This window comes from Lissotriton vulgaris, chromosome 3_1, assembly GCF_964263255.1.
Source record: "Lissotriton vulgaris chromosome 3_1, aLisVul1.2, whole genome shotgun sequence".
Classification (NCBI taxonomy): domain Eukaryota; kingdom Metazoa; phylum Chordata; class Amphibia; order Caudata; family Salamandridae; genus Lissotriton; species Lissotriton vulgaris.
Window position 1 is genome coordinate 944,831,229 of NC_141689.1, and position 23,585 is coordinate 944,854,813.

General features: G+C 44.8%; 1 protein-coding gene across 3 annotated transcripts in view; it reads right to left on the reverse strand.

Annotated features, from left to right (window-relative positions):
- The window catches only part of NAA35 (N-alpha-acetyltransferase 35, NatC auxiliary subunit), a 485,576-nt gene that overhangs the window by 186,849 nt on the left and 275,142 nt on the right, over positions 1-23,585 (reverse strand). For all 3 annotated transcript variants that reach the window (XM_086961291.1, XM_086961289.1, XM_086961290.1), the window contains 5 exons: positions 18,432-18,491; positions 16,792-16,898; positions 16,598-16,664; positions 6,907-7,005; positions 6,480-6,658 (listed from right to left, as the gene is read on the reverse strand). In XM_086961291.1, the coding sequence (XP_086817417.1) occupies positions 6,480-6,658; positions 6,907-7,005; positions 16,598-16,664; positions 16,792-16,898; positions 18,432-18,491 (512 nt within the window). The remainder of the gene's footprint in view (positions 1-6,479; positions 6,659-6,906; positions 7,006-16,597; positions 16,665-16,791; positions 16,899-18,431; positions 18,492-23,585) is intronic.

Consider the following 23,585-nt stretch of genomic DNA (forward strand, 5'->3'; position numbering starts at 1 on the left):
TCTGTTGGGCCAACAAATCAGTCTGCTGAAGCCCTTTTCTCGGGAGACAAACCCTTCTGTTGGAGGGCGGAGCTGGACAGAGACCGTCGCCTGGACCTCGACCTCCTGCTGCCACCTTGCCGGCCCCGGGGGTCCCTCCGGGCCGCGTCACTTAACGATGAATCTGAATCCCTACCAGGCGGCGTGTGAACTCGCACCCTCACAGTCTCATCGGTCCATTTAAAGACTTCCTCAGGAGAATTAAATTAGAGTGTGCGAGATCGGTAGACCACTCTCAAGCGGGCTGGATAAAGTAGCGCTTATTGGAGCTTCAGGTCGAGGAGGCGGGCCTTGGCCGCCATGAAGGACTGTCCCTGTTGCTGCACTAGGTGCGTGTAATCCGGAAAGATCAGAATGTTGGCGTTGTCACAGGAGAGGGATTTCTTGGCTCTGGCCTGTTGCAGGATGATATCGGGGTACATATAATTTAAAGAATTTGGCTATGATCGGCCTTGGGCGAGCCCCTTGGGGAGGTTTCTGCATGAGGGCCCTATGCGCCTGCTCAACCACAAAGCAATGAGAGAGAGTATCGGGGGGGGGGGAGGCAGCCCTCTAGCCACAGTGTTAGGAAATGCTCCACGCTATCCCCCTCGCAGCCCTTCGGGAACCCCACGAAACAAAGGTTGTTTCGCCGAGCCCGCCCTTCGGCATCCTCAACCCTCAACGCCAGCCCTTTCTGTATTTTTTCCATATCTGCCACGTTCTTCTTCAAGGTCGTGACATCATCCTCCACCTCCGAAATGCGGGTCTCTGTCCCCGTGGTGATGAGCTCAACCGCATTGGTAAGTACTGCCTCAGCAGCATGACGTCAGAGCCCACGGCACCGATCTTGGTATCCAGCATATCTCTGGACTGGGTAATGGCTGCCATGAGCGCTGCGTTGTCTGGAACTTGGCCTTGCGATCCAGAGACACCTAATGCAGCCCGGCTCCTGTAAACTTGTCAATGGTGCCCTGTTTGGTGTTACCTCCGCCGCCCTTATCGCGCATCATCGCCGTTCAGTGGGTGCTATCCCTAGGGACCAAGGGGCGACCTCTCAAGGGGCCAGGCAAGGTAACAGTCCTATAAGTAGCCCCTGGCCGAACGCCGCCTCCTCCTCCGGGCTCCTCCGGTGATTGCTTCCACCACAAAATGTCCGCCAGTCCACTCTCACCTCGTCCTCCGGGGGCCTCGCAGCGCGCTGGCTATGGCCCGACCCAACCACTGATGAGCACTGCGGGCCCCGGCAATGTCTGGGGGGCCACTGAAAATACTGAATAAATTGTACCCAAGCGTACCTGTGCCCCCTCAGCTCCCAGAGCTCTGCCGGGCGACAGACCAAGAAATGTCCTATATCCGGCGCATACCACCACCGCCAGTCTGGGTCAGGCCTCCGACGACGCAGCAGGGACCGCTGGACCATCGGCAGCCCCCAAGGCACCACTCCTCCTCCTTCACAGCCCTCGATGCAGCCCGATCCGGCCGCCAAGCACTGAGGCAGGCACCACCGGGGAGGCAAGAATATTATGGAGGGGGCGGCAAATCAGCACCCCCAACGCCACCACTCACACCCCCAGCTGACCAACCACGCACTGCCGCCCCGGAGCTCCACTTCGGGGCCGCTGCTCCGCTATGGCCTCCTCTCCCAAGGGCTCGGGCACCACAGCCCGGGGCCTCCAACAGCATAAACCTCTTCCCTCCGCTGGCCGCCTCAATTCAGGTGCCCGTGTCACCGTCCCGCTCGGGGGGGAAGGGGTGAATCCGGTGCCAGTGTACCGCTCCGGTCGTCACTCACACAGGCGGCACCCCCAGCCAACGCGCCGTCTCCCGGGCTTCCACCTCCGGCCAGGTAGAGCACTCGAGGCCCCGGCTTCACTCGGGCCGACTCCTGATAGGTCGCCCCACCTCGCGGGTCCGCAATCACCGCCGCCGCACTGCTCCTAGGTCTCCCGTTCACAGCAGGGAGCCACTCGAGCGACGCAGGAATCGTCTCCTCACTGGGCACACCACTCTTAATGTCCAGAGGCAGGATATTAACTTAAGAAAATGAAAGGCTGGTCAGCGCGCTGTTAAGCTGCGACCACCATCTTTGCAGGCCAAGCCACGCCCCCCCAGGGGTGGGAAATTCCTATCTCCCGACGCCAGACACATCTAGATTTCTTAGGAGGGCAAGAGGTTTTAATTTGTATTTTGTCCAAAGGACAAGAAGACAGTTTTATGGTAATCCGATACACAGCTGTTCAACCCTGTAGGTCACAGGCAGTTAAAAAGTTGCTCTGAGCAGTTTATTGGCAGTGAAAGGGTGAATGCAAAAGCTGGGGCCTGCACTTTAATTTCCCCAGAACAGAACAACAAAATGATAAAGCAGAGCTCAAAGTTGGAGCCAGCTCGATATGCTTGTGTGGCCTACAGGCCCTCCCCATGTCCTTTAATTTTCTTCAAGCATGAGACAAACATCAAGTTTCTGCAGCTCTAGTACACTCGAAGCAATGGCATGTAAAAGGCTGCCTTATCTGCCTCTTGCTTTGACTTTAACTGTATGACCCCTGCCTTGTATTCTCTGCTCCACTCCTGGGCCTCATCTTCAACTCACTTTGCTTTCCCTTCTCATGCACCCCGTCCTTTGCACTTTGCCTTTCCTGTACACCAGGCACGGCCCGTGCCGGGCGTTATACTGGGGCGGTGACGTCAGGCAGGTGAGGGTCAGGGTGGGGGATTGTAAAATGCGGGATATGGACCATTAGAGGTAAGTACCGATAAAAATAAATAAAACGAATTTCGTTGCCCACACTGCATCACATTTGGCGATGCAGTGTGGGCAACGATTTGTTTTATTTATTTTTATCGGTACTTACCTCTAATGGTCCATATCCCGCATTTCACAACCCCCCCCCCACCCTGACCCTCCCCTGCCTGACGTCACCGCGCCAGTATAACGCCCAGCACGGGCTGTGCCTGCTGTACACCTTATGTTTCTCCTGGTGCCTGAACCCGCTAACTCCACCCCACCACCCTCTCTGACATCCCTGACCCGCTCCCCTTGGACTCTCATATATTACATCATTGAGGGCTTACATTAAAGCTCATTAGTTTCCCCATGGGCTTTCATGCAGGCCTAAGGCCACCACCAATTCTGTCCTTGCACTAGGCCTCTCATCTCACTTTGTGCCTGCACCAGGTGCATTTTGAACACATCGCTGTAGAAATTACAGCAGCTGTGGAGTTTTTTATGTGCCTCTTCAGTCTGCAGGTCCTCAGACAAAGGCCCATAATGGACTTGGAAGGGTGGGTGGGTGAGTGAGTGAAAGGGTGGATGAATAGATGCATGGATGAATGAGTGAAAGGGTGGATGGATAGATGCATGTATGAATAAGTGAAAGGGTGGATTTACCGATGCAAGGATGAATACGTGCAACAGTGGATGATAGATGCATAAATTAATGAGTGAAAGGGTGAGTGGATAGATGCATGTATGAATAAGTGAAAGGGTGGATGTATGGATGAATACCTGCAAGAGTGGATGATAGATGCATACATTAATGAGTGAAAGGGTGAATGGATAGATGCGTGGATGAATGAGTGAAAGGATGGATGGATGAATGAGTGGAGTGTAAGGGTGGATGTTTAGATTCATGAATGAATGAGTGAAAGAGTGGATGGATAGGTGCATTGATGAATGAGTGGATGGATAGGTGCATGTATGAATAAGTGAAAGGGTGGATGAATAGATACATGGATGAATACGTGCAAGAGTGGATGATAGATGCATACATTAATGAGTGAAAGGGTGAATGGATGGATGAATGAGTGAAAGGCTGGATGAGTGGAGTGAAAGGGTGAATGGATAGATGCATGGATGAATGAGTGGATGGATGTAAGGATGGATGTGTGAAAGAATGGGAGGATAAGTGCAAGGGTGAATGAATGGATGGGTGAGTGGATGGATAGGTTGAAAGTGGATTGATGACTGAAAGGATGGACGGCTTATTGAAAGGGTGGATTATTGGGTGAGAGAGTAGATGAATAGATGGCTGACTGGGTGGATGGGTGGATGGATGGGTGGGTGGACAGTTGAGTGAAAAGGTGGATGGAGGGATTAGTGAAAGGGTGGATGGATACATGAGCGAAACGGAAGATGGATGGGTCTAAGGGTTCATGGATGAGCGAAAGCATAAATGGATGAAGTGAAAGGGTAGGTGGATAGATGAGTAAAAAGGAGAATGGATGGAGGGATGAGTGAAAGGATGGATGGAGGGATGAGTGAAAGGGTGGATGAATAGGAGAGAAAAGGAGGATGTGTGGGGTGAAAGGATGGATGGATGAGCAAAAGGATTGATGAGTGAAAGGAAGGCGGGATGGATCAGTTGGATCGATAGGTTTGGAGATGGCAGGATAGGCTTCAGCAGCTACAGTAGCTCTACAAACAAAAAGACTCGTAATTAATTTGAAAGGATGAATGGATGTGTGGGTGAAAGGATGAGTGAGTAGAAGTGTGGCTGGCTAGATGGACGGATGGATGAATGAGTGACCGGGATGGTTGAGTGACGGGGTATGGTGGATGGACAAAGAATGTTATAATGAAGGAAAGGATGAATGAGTGGATGGGTTACAGGGTGTATGGATTAGAGATGGAAAGGATGGATGAGTGTAAAGGAAAAATGGATGGATGAGTGGAAGGATGGATGGGTCAAAGTGTGGGTGGAAGGATTAGTGAAAGGGAGGGTGGATAGATGGAGTGAATGGGAGGGTTTATAGATGGAGAGAAAGGGAGGGTGTATGGATGAGGGAAAGGATGGATGGATGGTTGAAATGGATAGGTTTAAAGATGGATGGGTGGGTTTGGATATGGATGAGTGGATGGACTGGCGGATGAACAGATGGACAAACAGATTTGTGAAAGGCTAATGGATAAAAGAATGAATGAGTGCCAATGTAAAGGTGAAATACTAGATATCAGTGGGTGAAAAGATGAATGGATAGATGCTTAGATGGAAGAAACAAGTGAGCTAATCTGGAGAGGACTCCAATGACTTTTTCGCTTGCTTGGTGTCCTAAGAACTGTGAATCAACATGGGGGGTATTTAAATTTTCTGGTTACTCACTTGGCCTACTCTTTGCTCCTTTCTGTACGTTGGGATTATCAGGTAGGCGTGATGCTGTTTGCCAGCGCGTTCTTACTAGACAGCCAATATTTGGTCTCATAAAGGCCACATTGCCATAGAAATTCCTGGCACTGAAAAAAACTACTTTGTAAAAGAGCAGAATGCTGTCGCACACAATGAAGCCAGCTCACAGACAGGAAGAGATAGCATTTTAATAAAAACAAAAGGTCTTGGTTAACTCAAATTTAATTAGGGGCTCAAATGTTAAAGTCACGAAAGTGCACCCATGATATATGTCTTTGTATTAATGCAGATTTACGTTTTTTTGAATTCACATGAATTTCCTTAAGTAGGCCAGGAAACCGTAGTCCTAGAAAATATTTGTGAATTGCATCTTAGCATGAGCTAATATGAATATGCCCCAGCAAAAATCCGTTGAGTGTTTACAAGTTCACTTTTTACCCAACCACATTTTTCCCAGCCCTGGAAGAAACTTTATTTCTGCCATTGTCAGGGGTAAATTTCTGACCTTTCTCAGTATGGGAAAAGATTAGAGAAGAGCTGGTGAAAACCTCCAAAATTCAAATCCTTCTATAGTATTAGCCTGACATAACCAGAGAGTGCAGCCATTATTTGACAGCGCACTACATGGCACCAAAGGAACAAGTGGATTTAGTTACAGGACAAGTAGATTTATGAAGCTACTTGTCCCATAGACAAGTCCATTTTTCATTAAATTCCACACCCCTGCAGCCGTCCCCCCCCCCCCCCCCACTCTTGCACTTTTGATTTTGAAGTTTGCGTGTGAGCTTAGATACAGCTTGACTGTAACAGAAAGCTGTACTCACACAGGCATGTGATTCTTATATAAGGGTTTTGCTTTTTTAATTATATTTTTTATTAAAACGACAAATAATCTGCATATACAGTTTTACAATCATGGTGTTATGCATTGAAATAAGTTTTTTATTCAAGATTGTGCTCCACTGTGGATTGACGAAGCATTAACAGGAGTGCCTCTTTCTGTTACCGATGAGCTGTAATGAGTGGAGTCTAAAGATTTCAAATCACGGTCTGTTGTTATTTTGGGTTTTGAAATCCAGCGGATTCGGCCTGGCTGTCCACGGGCAAAAGAAAAGTTGTGGAAGATATATGTACGCATATATATTTTAATATTACATTTTTTGCTTTCTTTTTACCAATCCTGTGGAGAACAGGCTCTGCTGTTTACTGAGCATTTACTAAAAACATTATACCAAAACTTTTGGCAATTCTGATTAGGATTTCATAAACAGCAGAATAAAAAAAAGGGAAACATTTTGCAATTTAAAGGTATATGTTAAATTCCACATCACTTACCAATATATATAGTAGTATTCATGCATGCTGTACAGTTCCAGTTCAAAGCCACTCAATAAATACTGGATCATGATGCGAAGATTGTGATAAAGCACCCAGGTGCCCAGGCAGGCTAAGTGTTGTCTTTGAGGTTCTTGTTTAAGGAGCATACTGTGGAGAGCGGCATCAACTTTTTCAGCCTATAAGAAAATACAAGTATCCTGGTAGGCATAAATTCAGCAGAAAGAGGATAGCAGGATGCTTGAAACCAGAATTAAAACAGAGGACAGACCACTAATCAGGTATATTTCAAGGTAAAGTTTAATGTAATAAAAACATTAACAAATCCCTTTCTGTCGTCACTATAAAGCAAGAATACAAACATGATTATGCAAACAAAAAGTAAATTGTTTTTCCTTTGTGAAGTGAAGCCTAAAATAAGAATTACCTCATCTTGCAGAGTAGCAAATTCCTCAAGGATATGGCCAAGTTTATCTCTCTGTCGAGCCCTGTTGTGTCCATGTATCTGAATCAAACTACAAAATGGCTGCAAAAATAAAATTATATTACATACATAAAAAAGTACTCATTTTAACGATGATCAAAAGCTAATTACACAAATACCTAAATAAAAACAATTAAAGTTAGTAGCACTTATGGCAACATATGCACCACTCAGAAGTGACATAAGACTCACTTTTTTGGGGGGGTTGTTCTATCCATGAAGAATAATACATTGCTTTGTTACAATACTGCAATGCACAACAATGCATTATAGTTTAGTTCCATCCTGCTAACTCTTGTAAATTATGTGTTTGCACCTATAGACCAAGGGGCAGATGTATCAACAACCGTGTTTGCGATTCTCAAATAGCGATTTTTTGAGAACCGCTATTTGAGAATTGCAAAATGGGATGTATTTAGAAATTCGCAATTCTTTTGCGAATTCTTAATATTCCTTAATTGCGATTAACAAATTGTGAAATCGCAATTAAGGAATACCTTCCCATTCATTTCTGTGGGCCAGGAGGCCCATAGAAATGAATGGGCTTACGCAAAATTAAGGAATCGCAAATTTTGCGATTCCTTAATTTTGCGATGCGATTTTACTTATACATCGCGATTTGCAAATTTTTAGTCGCAAATGCTGCTTTTTTGCGAACCGCGGCGTTTGCGACAAAAAAAAAAAACGGTTGATACATATACCCCTAATTTCTTAGTGTCCTTTCACTGGAGCGTGCCCTTTCATGTGTGTTCTATTAAGTCTGCTCATGCCCACATGTGTCACGTCAGCCAAGGATAGGTCACCGCATGTAGGCCTCGTCGGTGTAATGTCCGAGAGGGCATCTGCCCCAACCGTCCTACCTCCCTTGCAACAATGCCATTATTGCCGTCCAAGCTCTTGCTACATCTATCCTTCGCAGCCCTCTCGTCACCTCCCTATGAAGTAGGAAACTTTCACAGTTTGCCCATTTTATTAACTCCTTACGCCTGGTTTATGAAGTCCTACTGGGTTTCTAAGTCATTTTGATCTGCCATTTGGCTAGGATCAAAGATAGGAAGGTAGACATGCTAGTTACTTGGTAAGTCTTTAATCATGCATATATCCCAAACAAGCCTCTGTTTTTGTTAGTAATTTAGCTCATGTCCTTGTTATCTGTTTCTAACACTTGTCCCCATGTATGTATGTTAATATTTTAGGGCCGCTCCAGACCATATGGTAGAAATCTGAGTCTGCCTCTTCACACCCGGGGCTGTTTGCCTGTGGGAAAATGTATTTATTCTTTAAGGGATGACATATACTCGATGGGGCAGATTTACAAGCCCCCTGCACCACCAGTAAATCACTCTTTGTAACATACTGGTGACGTACTTCACTGCTCCATATTTACAAGGACAGGAAAAGCGACCCTGCGTGGCTTTTAATGTCCTTGTAAATATGGCCCCTTTATACGCAGCACTTTGAGTGAAAGGGGCGTTCCATGGGTGTTGCTGTGGGTGCTCCCATGCAACACCCATGAAACCAGACACATTTCCGGATTTACGAGGAATAGTAAATCTACGGGAGGTGTAGGGAGGTGCAACAAGGAGAAGTGTTTTCATTTCGCCTCGTTTTTTCTTTTTTCAATGTGTGCTGCATTCTACAGCACGCATTGAAAGAGGAAAATGCCTGTAGTGATTGTTTTCGTGCAGGAAGGTGCCCCTTCCTGCACAAAAACAATCTCCCCATGATACAGGCATCCTTGCACCATGGTGCAAGGATGCCTGTGCCAGCACATGGCAGCGGTTTGTGCGCCAGCACAGGAATACGACATATCATTGTAAATATGTCGCATTCCTGTGTTCTGAAAGTGACTTAGTGCGGCGCAGCTGAATGGCTTGCGGAATGCACTGAGTCACTTTTTCGTAAATCTGCCCCCATGTATGTAATAGTAGTAAATCAATTTGAATCAGGTATTTCTAGATATTTTGGGGTCATAGTTCAGGATTCTACTCCAATCCCCTTTGCTTAGTGGTTTGCTAGTGTCCTCCGCCCACCTCTCCCGAAAGGCTTCCAGTCTGCTTTTAGCCAGTCCCAAGAGGGATCAGTACATCAGTGTCACAGGTTTGTGATTGTCATTGGCTGCACAGTTCAGTTTAAGGCCCTAATGTCTAGGCGGTTCATTGTGGTTTGCTTTCCAGAGCTTCCTCACTGCTGCACTAATTGCAACTTGCAAAAGGAACAGCCCCTCTGGGAGGCCATATCCTCTTTTTTTTCCCTTTAAACTCATGTAATGTCTCGTCTTCAAAAAGGCTTCCCATTCCGGTCACCCTGTGTTCCACTCAGGTCCGTGCCTCACTTAAGTCTCCTTGTTGTGTTATGGCTTGTATGCTTACTAATGGGGAGCTATGGACACAGGGTACATATGTACGAGTTCTTTGCAGGTTTCTTACCCAGCAGTTTCTACATATTTTCATTAATGTTCAGTCCACTTTAGCTTTCCCTCCCATTTTCAAAAGTATATTCTTCAATGGATGAAGCGTGGGCGTCTCTGTGGTCACGCTTGTGGGGGCTGATACTCTTTCTGCAGCCTACCTCATAGTCCATTGAGCAGAGCCGCTAAATGGTAAAGCTTGAAATCAGGGGGTGCTAAACCACCATCATTCACCGAAATGTGCACAGTGGCCAGTGCCACGTTAAGTCTGCCTATGCTACATAATAAGTCTACTTCTACTACAATACAATCAATTTCTAGGAGTGTGCCCCATCTGTTCATGAAGTATCATAGCATGTCGTTGGCATACAAAGAGATATGGTGGGTCCTGATGGAGATTTCAAGGCGTCGAAAAGACCTCGTCTTTCTGGTTGTGCACACCTACAGCTCGATCGCTACGGTGAACAATAATAGGGCACTGCCATTCATTATCCCAAAATCATTTTGTATATTTAAACCTGTTTGGCGGAATATTAATCCTTCAACTCATCCACTTTTAATTTCCACGTCAGAATCTCAGTTCTCAGTCTATCCCATATCCTTTATTGAAGCGGTGGCTTGTGGTCAGAATAGTTCTCGACGGGTATTCTGTGTGGTCTACCACTGCTTGTATTTGCGGGCCGCGAACTGTCTCGAGAGACCAGACAGTCTGGTCTGATATGCCTATGCAGTTATAGTAGGAGTAAACCTTAACATCGGGGTGATATACCCTCCATGAATCATTCAGCCTCACTGCACTAGCCAAGAGTTTAGTGCCCTTGTAGCCTTATATGTGGAGCATGTGAGAAGTGGTGGGTGCAACCTATCAAGTTCCACACTGCAACGCAGTTGAAGTCTCCCCACTACTACAAACGGGTAGTGAATGTATTGTACTGTTGAAGTGCTTTGATAATTTGACTTAGGAGAACAATCGGTCTTTTTTTGTGGCATATATGTTCACTAATGCAATGTTCTTGCAGTGTAGCCCGCCTGTTATTTAAGTATTGCCCTTCTGTAGCTATCACCTCTGTCTTCTTGAAACAGGACCAGGTCTATCCCATATAGGTACTCCCTGGCATATGTAGAGAAAACAACAAGCAGATGGATTCAAATTCTCTCACAGATAAAATGAAACTCAGTTTAACCTCTTTTACCTCTCTAGCAAAAGTCTCAAGTATTTGCAGCAGACTCGTCTGCATGTGTTAAGACTCTTGTACGAGGTGCAGGCTAAGCCCAGCATTTACTTTCTAGCTATCAATGAGGTTGCAGCAGTGCGGTGGATTTGTGGTTCGTGCTCCTGCCCTTAGACTGCAGTTTCGTACAGGATGTGTTTGCAGGATGAGATAGGAGAGGCAGTTCTACATTGCAATCTGTACTAGTCTTAGTGCTACTCACATAAGAACCATGCTGAGAGATCGGGCGGTGGGAGTGGGGACCACGTCATGGCACAGGTTATTTAAGGCTTTACTCTATAGAACAGTCTGCTTTCTCTAGATGCTCCACATACTGGGAACACACTGGATTTCTCCTTTTAGACGGGCTCTGCTCTTGCACGGACAGGCAAAATCTGTCCCTCCCAGTAAGGTTTCTGGGCACTTCAGCAGACCCTCCGCTCTTACAGCAGAAAGTGCAAACTAGAAGAGATGTCCACACACATATGAGATACTGGCTGTCAGGCTAATACCAGCCCTGGTTACAAAGCAGTTCTCAAAGTATGCAGAGGAGTGCTGCCTTCCTTGGCATTTGAGTCTTTCCTCTAAGTCGCCACCCGGAAGCTTACAGTGCGATTTCGCGCGTACAGAAACATTTACTGTTTGAGAGCGTTTGCTAGCTCTAGGGTGTGGCGGGAAGAGTGAGGACGATAGATTTAATTTGTGTTGGGGACTCGTACAGCAGGTAGCGAAGTGAAAGAACGCCCATCGACAGGGAGGCGTTTGGTGTCTACCTTGAGCGGTAGGGAGTTTATAATTCAAGGATTCTAGTTGAAACATGGATCCATGTGATTTGGGGTACTCGCACCCCTGATGTATAGGACTTGCTGTAACACAGAGTGAGGATAAATGTAAATGTAAATGTATTTGGGCTTATATAGCGCACAGCTACCCGCAGTGGGTTTCCCGGTGCTTGCTTAGGGAACCCGTCCTGGTATTCCCCTGTGAGATAACCCCGGTAGGGTATCCACAAGGTGAAAGCCAGGCATCCTGCCGCGAGGGCCGTTGTGGAGATTAAGCAAGCTATTGCCCAGAGTCGCAGAGTGTGAACCCGTGAGTCGAGAAGGCACCGGAGCGAGAATTATCGAGTCCGTGGAATTTTTAGCCCAAGACCCGCCGAGGCAGGGAATTGAACCCTGGTCCAGGGCCGATCTCAGCTTCCGGGTCTGCCGCCTCTAACCCCTGAGCCACACTTCTCCACAAGACAAGGATAAGACTCCAGATATGTTTGTACCCTTGTCCTGAAGAAGCCGAAAGAAATTGTGGGCTAAAACGCGACCGCGTCGACAAATATAGGAGGAGTCCAATTATTTTTGAACTTGGCCTTACATTAGTGGAGCCCATAAGTAAATGAGAAAAGAGGTGTGATACCTCTGGCGCAAAGAGGACTAACTCTCATTGTATTACTCAGAATAAGGAGTGTACATCAGTATAAGTAATAATTAGGGTTTTTGTATATGTTGTATATATTGTGCATATGTATTGTACTATAGATGTAATTATGATCTATGTGTGATTATTATGTAATTGTTTCTGTCCTGTATATATTACGTCTGATGTTCTATGTATGTGTATTTGATTTTTGTACCAGAGTCCCGCCATATGATACGTGTATCTAATAGACTCATGAAAACTTATATGTACAAAATATTGAAAACGTCAGGGTAATTGATGGTGCCTTGTACGAAAATAAAAAAGTGATTGATCCCTCCATACTTTTTTCTGTTATACATCTTAGCCTTCCTTGGTCAAGCAAAAAGAACCTGGGACTGAAAAAAAAAGTATGGTCGTTTGGATTCCATTTTTAGACATGCTTGCCACACAGTCAATGTAGAGTGACTGCCTAAGGCTTCAAAACTGGCTTTGGTGAGATCTCTTTCAAATGTCATTTTTGGATTGCTCCTCAGACAGTCTTTTGCGAAATTATAGCTTTTAGAGCATGAAGCAATGGGCTGGCTCCAAATTTGAGTATAAAACATGGGCATAACTAAGTGTGAAATATATGCACCTGCCTGTCATCCGTCTTCCAAAAGCAGTTATCAGGGACAGACAAAGGCACAAACCCAGCCTAGAAATGCCCTTACCTTGAACAACAAAAATTACTGCCCCTACCAGCTACCAAATGGCAGTGCACAGGAAGAGCTATTCAGCAATTCTTTATTAAAAAGGACCACATTGTATTTCTGAAGAAGACCTTTCTCAATCCTCCCTCACTTCAGAGTCTGAGCCTCCATCCTGCCGCTACAGGAAAGCAGGCTGTCTGGTGTGGTCCCCCCAGGACAGATACACATATGAAAGTATAGATTTCAGCCTTTTATTTTGTTTTATAGTCTTGCTTACACAGCTCCTTTCATCCAATGAAGGTCTTCTTTATCCCTGGGTTATCATAGATGGACTGTGGTGCTCAACTTCCCTTCCATTATTTCCTCATTCCACACTGTAGTCAGCGGTTAATCTTCTTAAAACCTTAGATGACATTTTTGAGCGTTGACTGTCTCTAAGACACCACACAACAGGGTAAGCACTAAGCTATTTTAGTTTCCTTCTCTTACTGGCACATTGCCTGCCATCAAGAACGTGCAGGGTGTAGTTATTTCTTCTGAAAACGCGCCCCCTTTCATCTAAATAGTGTACCCCCTGAACTAGTAGCCTTACCCCTGACCATTACTTACGTAGAGACAAGAAATGTACAAGCTGTACTTGCCTGAGGCAATGGCCCTTCCTTGGGATTGTGGCGTTGGGAACTGCAGCATCTTTCTGTTCTCTTTGGCTGCCGGATTCGATCACCTTTGGTGTTGAGTGGTGGTCGTCGTGGGCGTCCTCAACACCTTAAACCAGTTTGCTGTCCTCTCCTTGCGTCCCAGGGGGTGGGAATGATACTCCCTCGTCCTCTGCATACTTCTTCCTCTGGCTCCGCAGCCTCAGCCGGTCCGCTGAGGTCCTACAGTGTTATCTCCTCAAGTATCTCTACTTCAGCTGAGCAGTACATCACTGTCTGGTCTCCTCCTTCCTTTTTGCCGGTTCTTCTGGGTTTTTAGCTATGATGCTGCCGGGCGGCCTCCTGGCGTTGTTTGTAGTAACTAGAGCGTTGCTGTGCCATACTTCTGGGTCAGAGGTGCCTGCCATGATGGAATCCCCGAACAGGTAGCCTCCCCTCTACATTTGGAGAAGCTGTTCTCATCCTCCAACTTGTGCCAAGCTACACCAGGGGCATACATGAATCCCACTGCCCCAGTACACAACATACAGAGTAATACTAGCAAACATGTGCTACATATTCACTGTACATGCATGTATGCACAATGCACAATAGATGTGCATAGTTCTGGCTTTCCCATAACAGCGGAAATCTATATTAAAGAACCCAGTATGTTTGCCTGCCATTGACACAGAGAAAAAGGTTTCGTCACATTAGTAAATTGCAAAACAGAACGCTACCACCACCACTTTACGTGATATACTCGGGGCTTGTGACTTACTTCAATGCCCATTACAAGGGCACACTTTGTGCCACCCTCCAGGTCAAAGGCCAGTTTCAGGATCTGTCGGAAATTCACCTTTTGTGTGGTAACCCCGTATTTTTCACCTGTAGCTGGTCCCTATATTGTTGCTGGCTTTAGAACTCTGTACACTTTACCCATGCTCACCAGCAGTAAAGTACCTGTGTTCACCCTCTAAACAAGATCGAATGGATGTATTCCTAATTAGCATATTTAGCTTACCTACAAGTCCCTAGTATACATTACAAAATGTACCCAGGACCTGTAAGTTAAATGTTAATAGTGGACGGCAGCACCTATTGTACCATTCACTCCGGTGACAGTATAAAACATGGCTTCAGGCCTATCAACGTAACCTGACAGCGGAAGTATAAACACTTCAATCCGACCTGTCAAAATAAATTATTTTGACAAATCTAAACCTCCCTTTAAAATATTAGCAAGTTAGTCCTAAGTAGACGTTGCAGGTCACAATGCAGGGTGCGTGCCTTGAGGCTAAATTTGCATTTGCTCACCCACTTCTGTCAGCCAGCAATAAGCATTTGAATAGGTGTGGAAAATAAAGTGTGAAATGCCTACAAAGAGCCAACATGAGGCTCACCTGAATGGGCAGAGATAAATCCTCAGAACCTGACAAAATATGCAGGGTGGGGGCTGACAGAATCCCTTTTGACATTACAGTGTCAAATCCTGCTTGACAAATATGATGGTTTTATACAGAACACTTTGGAACCCCACTTGAAAGGAAGGGAAACAAGCATTTGCAATGCAATGGTCTCGGCATCATTAAAGGTAGAGCTATTGGCATTGCTCATGACATTTCTTTTTCTTTAAATCAAAAATAAATGGCATTGTCATTAACATTGCCAATACACAGCACTCTGCACTCAACAGCACACAATGCTCTGCACACTCACTCTGCACTCACTGCTCTGCACTCACTGCTCTGCACACTCACTCTGCACTCACTGCTCTGCACTCACTGCTCTGCACTCACTGCTCTGCACACTCTCTGCACTCACTACTCACTACTCTGCACTCACTACTCACTACTCTGCACTCACTACTCACTACTCTGCACTCATTACTCACCACTCTGCACTCACTACTCACCACTCTGCACTCACTACTCACCACTCTGCACTCACTACTCACCACTCTGCACTCACTACTCACCACTCTGCACTCACTACTCACCACTCTGCACTCACCACTCACCACTCTGCACTCACCACTCTGCACTCACCACTCACCACTCTGCACTCACCACTCTGCACTCACCACTCTGCACTCACCACTCTGCACTCACCACTCTGCACTCACCACTCTGCACTCACCACTCTGCACTCACCACTCTGCACTCACCACTCTGCACTCACTACTCTGCACTCACCCGCGGTTTCGGGTGCACGCCTGCCCCCTAGCTGCTCGTGCACCACCGGCCTGAACCTAAGTCAGCAGCATGTCCATCACCGAGCCACACTATCTGAGGTGCACGTCACCCTCAGCTTCCGGTGCACGCTTGTCCCCAAGCTACCCGTGCACCACCGGCCTGAACCTCGAACAGTTGATGTTCACCTCGTCTCGCTAAACCTGACTGTGACCAGCCACCCACAGCGTGAACAAGGCTGATGTTGGGTATAATTCTGCGACATGACAGTAAGTGCACGTTAGAAGCATTATGTATTTACTTGTATTTAGTTATTTAACATTCTTGCCACGAACGACCACCGGGAAGGGGCGCTAGAGAGCGTCATGCAGCAAGGAGAGTCTCCGAATACATAAATACAGCAGGATAAATTAAAAGTATGCACCATAGATGCAAGAGCAGCCGGCGGTGTATGTTCAGTTTTAGCTACAATAAAGGATGATTTCAAAAGAAGCAGACCTGAGAATTAGAAGGGTGCACGAGGGGAGAGCAGAGATGGATGGGGTGTCAGGAGACAGAGAGGCAGTCACAGGCGATGGCCTCGGGTGCAGAAATCGCTGCAGGAGAATTACTCGAAGGGAGAGAGGGGTTACCAAAGACGTGACTCATGAGCATTATTTTGACTGCAGTAACTAAGGAGTGTGCCCAGTGCAAGCTGAGAGAGCATCCTAAATGCCCCCGGAATCCCGCCGCGGCCGCCCCGGAATTCAGGCACGGTCGCCTGTGACGGGGCGGGGCCACGTCCAGACCGGAAAAGGAGGCAGGCGGAGTCAAATGCGTCTCGCGCCCGGGGCTCTTCTGAGCGGTGTGGAGCCCCGGGGCCGCGCCAGCAGGAGGTTGGCCACGCAATATTAGTTTAAACCAGAATGAAGAAATTTTAATCTGTGGGCAAGGTAGGGTAAAAATTACGTTTTGCTATCAGCAAGATTACTTTCGGAATCAACTTTACATCTAAAAGGGTATTAGAATATTCCAAGCACAACCTACATTGTGTTGTCACCAAGACGCAAGCTCATGCTAAATGGACATATTTCATTTGACATACCCGAACACAGTGAGTCACAAACGAATCAATGTAGTCTTTGGCTTGATGGTTGTTGTACAGGTAACATCTGTAACAAAAAATGCACATTGACACAACTTACATCCTGGCTCAGTTTCCAATTATTTATTCCAATGTATCTATTAATGTATTTATTAAATGTATCCACATGCATACATTTAATGTGTACAACTTACTTGGAAGAAAGTGCTGGAGGACTAACAAAGACTCGCAATGCATCCTTCACCATGTCTTGCATTAAATGGGTACCAAACACCTTCTTGTTATCGACCAGGAACGTGGTCTAAAAAAAATTAACTTGTGTTCAGCAATTTCAAGAAGTTTATTCTATATATGAAGTTACCAGAATTATGTCACAAATAATGTGGGTTATTCCGCCATCAAGAATACAAATTAGTAGTACAGACTTGATCCAAGCATTAATTTCTTTTTAAACACTTATAATCCTAACCTCTTAGGGATCTTGCTCTTGAGGAAAAGAGTTTGATTTGATAGGATATGTCTCTGTTAAGTAATAGTCCCTCATTAACAAATGAATTCATTTCAGAAAACTATAGAAATATTTAACTTCTCTGAAGAAACACCAGAATATTCATGTGCAAAGTTATACTCACAACTTAAAAGACATCTATCCAAAAATACGCTTCCTGGTTAGAAACAAAGCCTGCAGCCATCACTGGTCATGTCAATTCCATTCACCCTTTTTTAATTGCTCTAAGTAGAACCAGCCCATTTCTAGCCTCTCCGCTGAATGTAAATTTAACAACGGCTGGAAGTGACTATTGTTTTAAACACCTATACTTCGAAACAGAATGTTTTTTCCAAAGATGTTAAAAACTGCTAAATGAAGTTTAACCACAGAAGGAGACTATTACAACAACGTTTATTGGGTAGGGTTGAGAATGGCATAAGAAAGAGGGTGAAAAAAGGAGAGGAGTATAGGTTATCTTGAAACGAGAAAATGTATTTCTGCTTGAAATAAAATGCAGAAATAGGTTTTCTTTTTAACTACAGGGTAAAATGCCTAGGGATTTGCCAAAAAACACTTATTATATAATGTTTAAGAACATGTTTGTAAGGAAACTGTACAGGTGAGGGTCAGGCCCAAAGGCAGGGTAAATTTGAGAACGGAGACTAGACTATTGGCCTTCTAAGCACCAAGTTCCTTTTATTGAGGTATATGAAAACCAGGTGAGTATGGTAATCTCTCTACGTGGTCAGAGAGCCACTTGAGGAAGTGGAAATAGAATCGACACTTCCCACTAATGCTGGTATCTCCAATGACTGAACACAGTGCACCAGTCAGATTGAATTACTGTACTATTCTGTACTTGGGTGTCTCCCAATCGCAATCGAATAGGCTTGAATGCATACAGAATGCGGCAGCTCGGACACTGGCGAGCCGCTATCAGCACCACACTGAAGAAGCTGCACTGGCTACCAGTGAAACAGAGAACCACATTTAAGGGTATTTTTATTGAAAAGGCACTTTCCTGTCAAGGCCCTGCTTATCTGCAGGAGATAGTTACTCCCTACACTCCAAGCAGAGCTCGGCCGTGGCTAATTTGGCCTCTGTTCTCAAAGTCAGGAAAGCTAGAGTGGTTGCGCCTTCAGTTGCTTGGCTCCCACAATTTCTAATTCGCTTCCGCTGTACCTTCGGCTGGCTCCCTCCGAATTGACATTTAGAAAAAACTGAAAACTTGGCCCTTTGGTTCCAGTTAGACTTTTCCTGCTGTGCTCTACTTTTTTTCTAATTACATTATTATTATTAGGAGAGCTGTGACCATGAGAAAGGATTTTATTGAATCCGACTTACCTGAAGCAAAGATCTTGATAGAACGCAGGGAGACTGCTCACTAAATTCACAGAAAAAGTCCTTGTTCACAAAAAAAAAGAAACATGAGCACAGTTAATCTTCAAGTATACTCAACACAAATCTTGTCATTACAAAAGCACTACATAGAGCATCAAAATAACTAAATTCACGCTTTACCTCGTCAGTTTTAATAAAAGTTCACTTTTTGCTACCTTCATTCAGAACAATACATCACAGAATCAGAAAGAACTAAACCTCCACTGCCACGGAGGCAATCAGTAGAAGTAGTTAAAACGTATTTAGAATGTCAATGCAAAACGAATTCTGCAGTTGCACGAGGTTGTATATCAGCAATTGGAGAACATATACCAATCAGGACTATGGAAAGAAGCCTATACACTAAAGGTTTCTTTGTGTAATTCCAGTGCATGTGCATATACACATTCATGAACTGATGGCTGGAAAACAACAGATGCACGCTCTTCCCCAAAAGCAGCTGCTGAAGGCCAACTTCACACCAATTTTCACTTACTCAATCATACTATTTTAATTTGGGTAAAATGCCCACAAATCATTTCATAAATAATGAATTTGTATTCATATATTAGGCCTTTGAAAAAATGATATAATAAATCACAGTACCCCAAATTTAAATAGAACGCTCCACTGCCTTTCAGCTTAATTTGTGCTACATAAATACCACAGACAGATCACATACAGAGTTCGATGGAGAGTGCAGTTTTTTATAAAAAAACTATTTTATTGCATTTATGTAGTACCATTTGAGCAATCGCCCGACTTAATCCAATTGAAAACAATATAGCAGCATATTACAAGACATGGGGACACCCATGAGAACCATTCTTATATGAAACCAACAAAAGGAAAACCGAAAACTTTACGCAGACCCTCCCACCCCACCCACCTTGGCAAACAGGATACGATACATACAAATACCCAAGGAAAAGCATCAATACCTCATACATTATGGCCCACAGACTGTCCATGAAAATATTCACGGGGATTGCGAAGGAAGAGGGGGGAGGTCTTTACTCCGGTACTCCGCCCATCTAGCCGATATCTTTCTATGCTTCGCTTGAAACACCGCTATCTCGGCGCCCATACATTTGTCCAGTTCTTGTCGCCACTTTCTCATTGTTGGTAGGGAGGTACCCTTCCATAACTGCGCAATATCACATTTAGCGATCGTGAGAGCAAGGAAAAGTAAGTGCTGCTTATAGCAATTCCCTCCAATGTCCTCTGTGCTATGAAGCAGGAATAGACGCAGTCATATGGAAGGTCCCAGGACAGTACCTCACTAAGGCAAGTGTAACCTTTGCACCAGAAGAGCTGTAAGGCAGTGCAACCCCATACAGTATAGAGAAATGACCCCTCCTCCCTATTGCAGCATAGACATTGAGAAGATGCAATGACTCCCATCCTCTAGAGGCGGAGACGGTATAATAAGCACAGTGGACATACTTGAACTGAATAAGACGGTATCTGGAGGCTACTGCGGCTCCCCGGAGACTCGCTATCGCCTTCGCCCAGTCATCATCCGTCAGGTATGGAGGTCGTCCTGCCACAACCTCCTTATTTTGTGAAGAGTTGTTTGGAATGAGAGTGCAATTTTAACAGAAAAGTAATCAGGGGTGTAGCTTAGCCAATGAGATTCAGGGGTGAATATCATTTAACAAACAAAAAAGCGGTGAGATGCGGGGTGGAGGTGTTACAAGACCAATGTTTGAGATGCATGAGGAACCGTATCAATACTGATTTTCATTAGATGGGTCTAGTGTGGCACATTGGGCGAAAAACTATGGGGTGGAGCACTACCCTGAGCAATAACCACTGGTTTAAACTTTTTGCAATCATTCATTCTATCACTTTTTGGGTGTTAGATTGCCATCTTGCAAAGCCTTCATCTGCCAATGTATGTGAATTCCTAAAAGTAGTACACTTGCACCCATTCCACGAGTACGTCTATGGGTGCAGATTTACTACTTTTTTGGTAAACCGGTCATGGAGGATACAGATTTTTTTTTTTTAAATGGACAAGTAATAACCTCTTAGAGAAATGAGAACAGCGAGAAAAACGAATACAGACATAGCAGTCCTGACTCAGCTCCACAAGACCCAATTACCAAACCAAGAATGCATTTGAGTGGTGTCACCCCCAAAACTCCCCAGCTGAAGCTATGCCCCTGCTCGTCCCACATGTGCCTGGTAGTTCTCTCTGGAAACTTATGACTATGGTCACGTACAGCACAATGGCCTAGAGTCCATGTCCTTGGATCACTTATTTTAAACGTACTTTCACTGCACTCACTATTCTTTGCCTCTGCTCCAGGAAGCCTTCCTGGTAGAGTTGTCGAATTGGTGCATGTGGGCAGGGCTCCATATTTCTAGTCCTCGCCTTCTAAAAGTCAATTTATCAAGCAACTAACAGCCTCCTGTACAAAGCTTGAGTCGCAAATAGAGGAAAGCGTGAAGGCAGATTATTGGAGCAAGCCATGGTTCTCATCTTGACTCTAAAGATGGTGCACGAGCCGTGACACGAAAACATTTTGCATGTGTATTCCGCAACAAATATAAAAATTGTACGGTTTTTTTTTATATTGAAGAGAGGGTATTTCCTTGATATGGAAAGCGTTTCAACTCAGTACATCAAATTACATAACTACATAGACTGACAATTATTAAAGGTGAAGTTGGAAACAATCATGGCTCGTCTCCAACGACAATGCTATTAATGAGCCAAGAGGCAAGTCAGTAGACATGTAAACTCTAAAGGTGGCCTAGGTTGCACTACAAAATGAGCTTTTGTTGCTTGCCCTACATTTTTCCTCTAGTCAGCTTGGCAATCAATGAGTCCACAGTAGGTGTTCCACATTTTTATTGTGATTATTTGCACCTTGAAACTCCACTACTGGCTTTTCTTGTGTGGTGGACTTCTGGGTACAATAACTTGGTAAAGAAAGACTGGAAACTTAGCAGATATCAGCACACTTAGCTTTCCAATGTTGAACTCCGAGACCAGATGCACCACATCGCCATTCACTGAGCCTTTGTTAGTAAACAATGTAGTCAAAACAAAAGAGTCCTGAAGCCCTCCCGAGTTGACCATTGGATGGCACTGACCAATGTTACATAAGATGAAGTTGTCAGCGTTTTTGTACTTTTCAAAATGAAAGTGTGCTTTAATAATAGTGTGCAGAACAATAATCCACACATGAATTTACATGTGTATAATGACACGGAACTGCTGCAGTTGAAACAAAATTGCTATGACCTGTTAAAGCGTGCTTTCCAGCCTTATGCCAACTAGGCTGCAGTTTGATCTGGACACCATCAGGTCCCAATAGGTGTTACATCATCACGTTTATTCTCTGTTTATATTTCTGTTGGACACTACATGAAGCAAGATATGGATTTGTTAATTTTTTTATGATGCTGTTCTAGAAGAGGGTCTCTAGCTTTGTTACTATTTTCCAAGGGCATTCCGCTGGCACATGGTATTGCATTAATTCCCAATAGACCCACACACCCAAGTGTTTGGTTTTCAATGTTACACTTTGGTTACATCATCTCTGCCTCCTGACATATGCTTAGTCACGGATAGGGGTTGAATTTGCTAATCTCCTGAGTTGCACCTTTTACAGATTTTGGATGCACCATAATTTCCTAGTGTCCACTTATTCAAACTATAAAGGATGGTAAATGTTTTTGAAAATTCTTTTTTTTACTGAAGTTTTGATTTACATGAAATATTTTGTTAATCACACTCCTAGATCTACAGTTCCCTTATATTCATAACCTCTCCTTTTCAAACAGTTTTAACAGTAAGTGGCTGATTTTTTTAGGCATCTTCTTTGGGTTATCTCCATTTGTGTTAGTCAAATATGTGTAGAGCCCATAGTCTCAGGGGACAGGCGATCTCCTAACAACCTTTCTTAATATAATGTAGAAATGGATGCAAGTATTTTTCTTTCAGTAGGTGCGGGGACAGCCTGTCCATCGTAATCATGTCCCAGACATTGGGACACCACAAATAGAGCATCAGTGAATTAGGCTGTTTTCAGGCTCTAACTCTTCGCTGCTACCAGCATTTGGGAAATCAGCCTCCTTTTTTGGTCCACATGTTCTGCCAGTGTGTGGGTCTTATTTCTAGTGTAAAAACTGAGACCGCACTGAGACCGACTGATGGCAAGCGAAGACTTAAATGGTCCCAGATGTCCCCAGATAAATTTTACAGCGAAGTAAATGTATCCTGTGACCCCGAGTTAGCATTATGCACAGCTGCAGGTTCCTCCCGTAGTAAGATTATTGGTGCATACGAATCAATAGCACGTAAAGTTGGTGAAATCTTAAGTGTCTTGGCTAGCAGAACTGCCATTCATGGCCCCAGATGGTTTGACTCTCATTGCTCTAAGGCAGCAAAGAAGCTGAGGGAAGCTCGGTCAGCCAAACCAAGAATTGAAACCGAGGTATATGTTTGTCGAAAAGAATACAAGTCAGCTCTGGTCAGATGGATGGGTGCCCTGAAGGAGGAGGTGTGGAGAGAGCTGATTGATTCAAGCACTCTTAGGAACAGCTCTAGATTTTGGAATGTTGTGAATGGACCCATTTTTGGGGGGGCCTTAGACTCACACATTACTGAGGAGGAGTGGGTGCTTCACTTGAAAACTATGTTTGACTGCTCTATGGAGCATATTTGCCAAGGAAGTCGGGACACAAATGACCCTGTAATAATTTTTGAAAGGGGTGAGGTTATGGCTGGTATTACAGGGCTATCCATTAATAAAGCGTCGGGCCCAGATGGGATCCCTCCAGACTTATTTAAGTCCGACCCTCCGTTCAGGGCCCCGATACTGGAGGCAGTATTTAATGCAGCGGCAAAGAATGGCTGTCCTCAGTCTTGGTGAGAACAACAAGGACCCCCTGATTGACCGGTTGGAACAATTCCTAGGTCAGGGATATAAATATGTGAAATAACAACCTAGGCAATTTACTATTTGCTTGTCAAAACTAATAGTAGAGAGGAAGAAAAAACCAATGACATATAAAAAAAAATCTGCTTTTTATTAATTCAGTCAATAGCATGTTATTTAAAAAGATGTATGACTCAGTGGCCATAGTCCCTGTTTTCAAGAA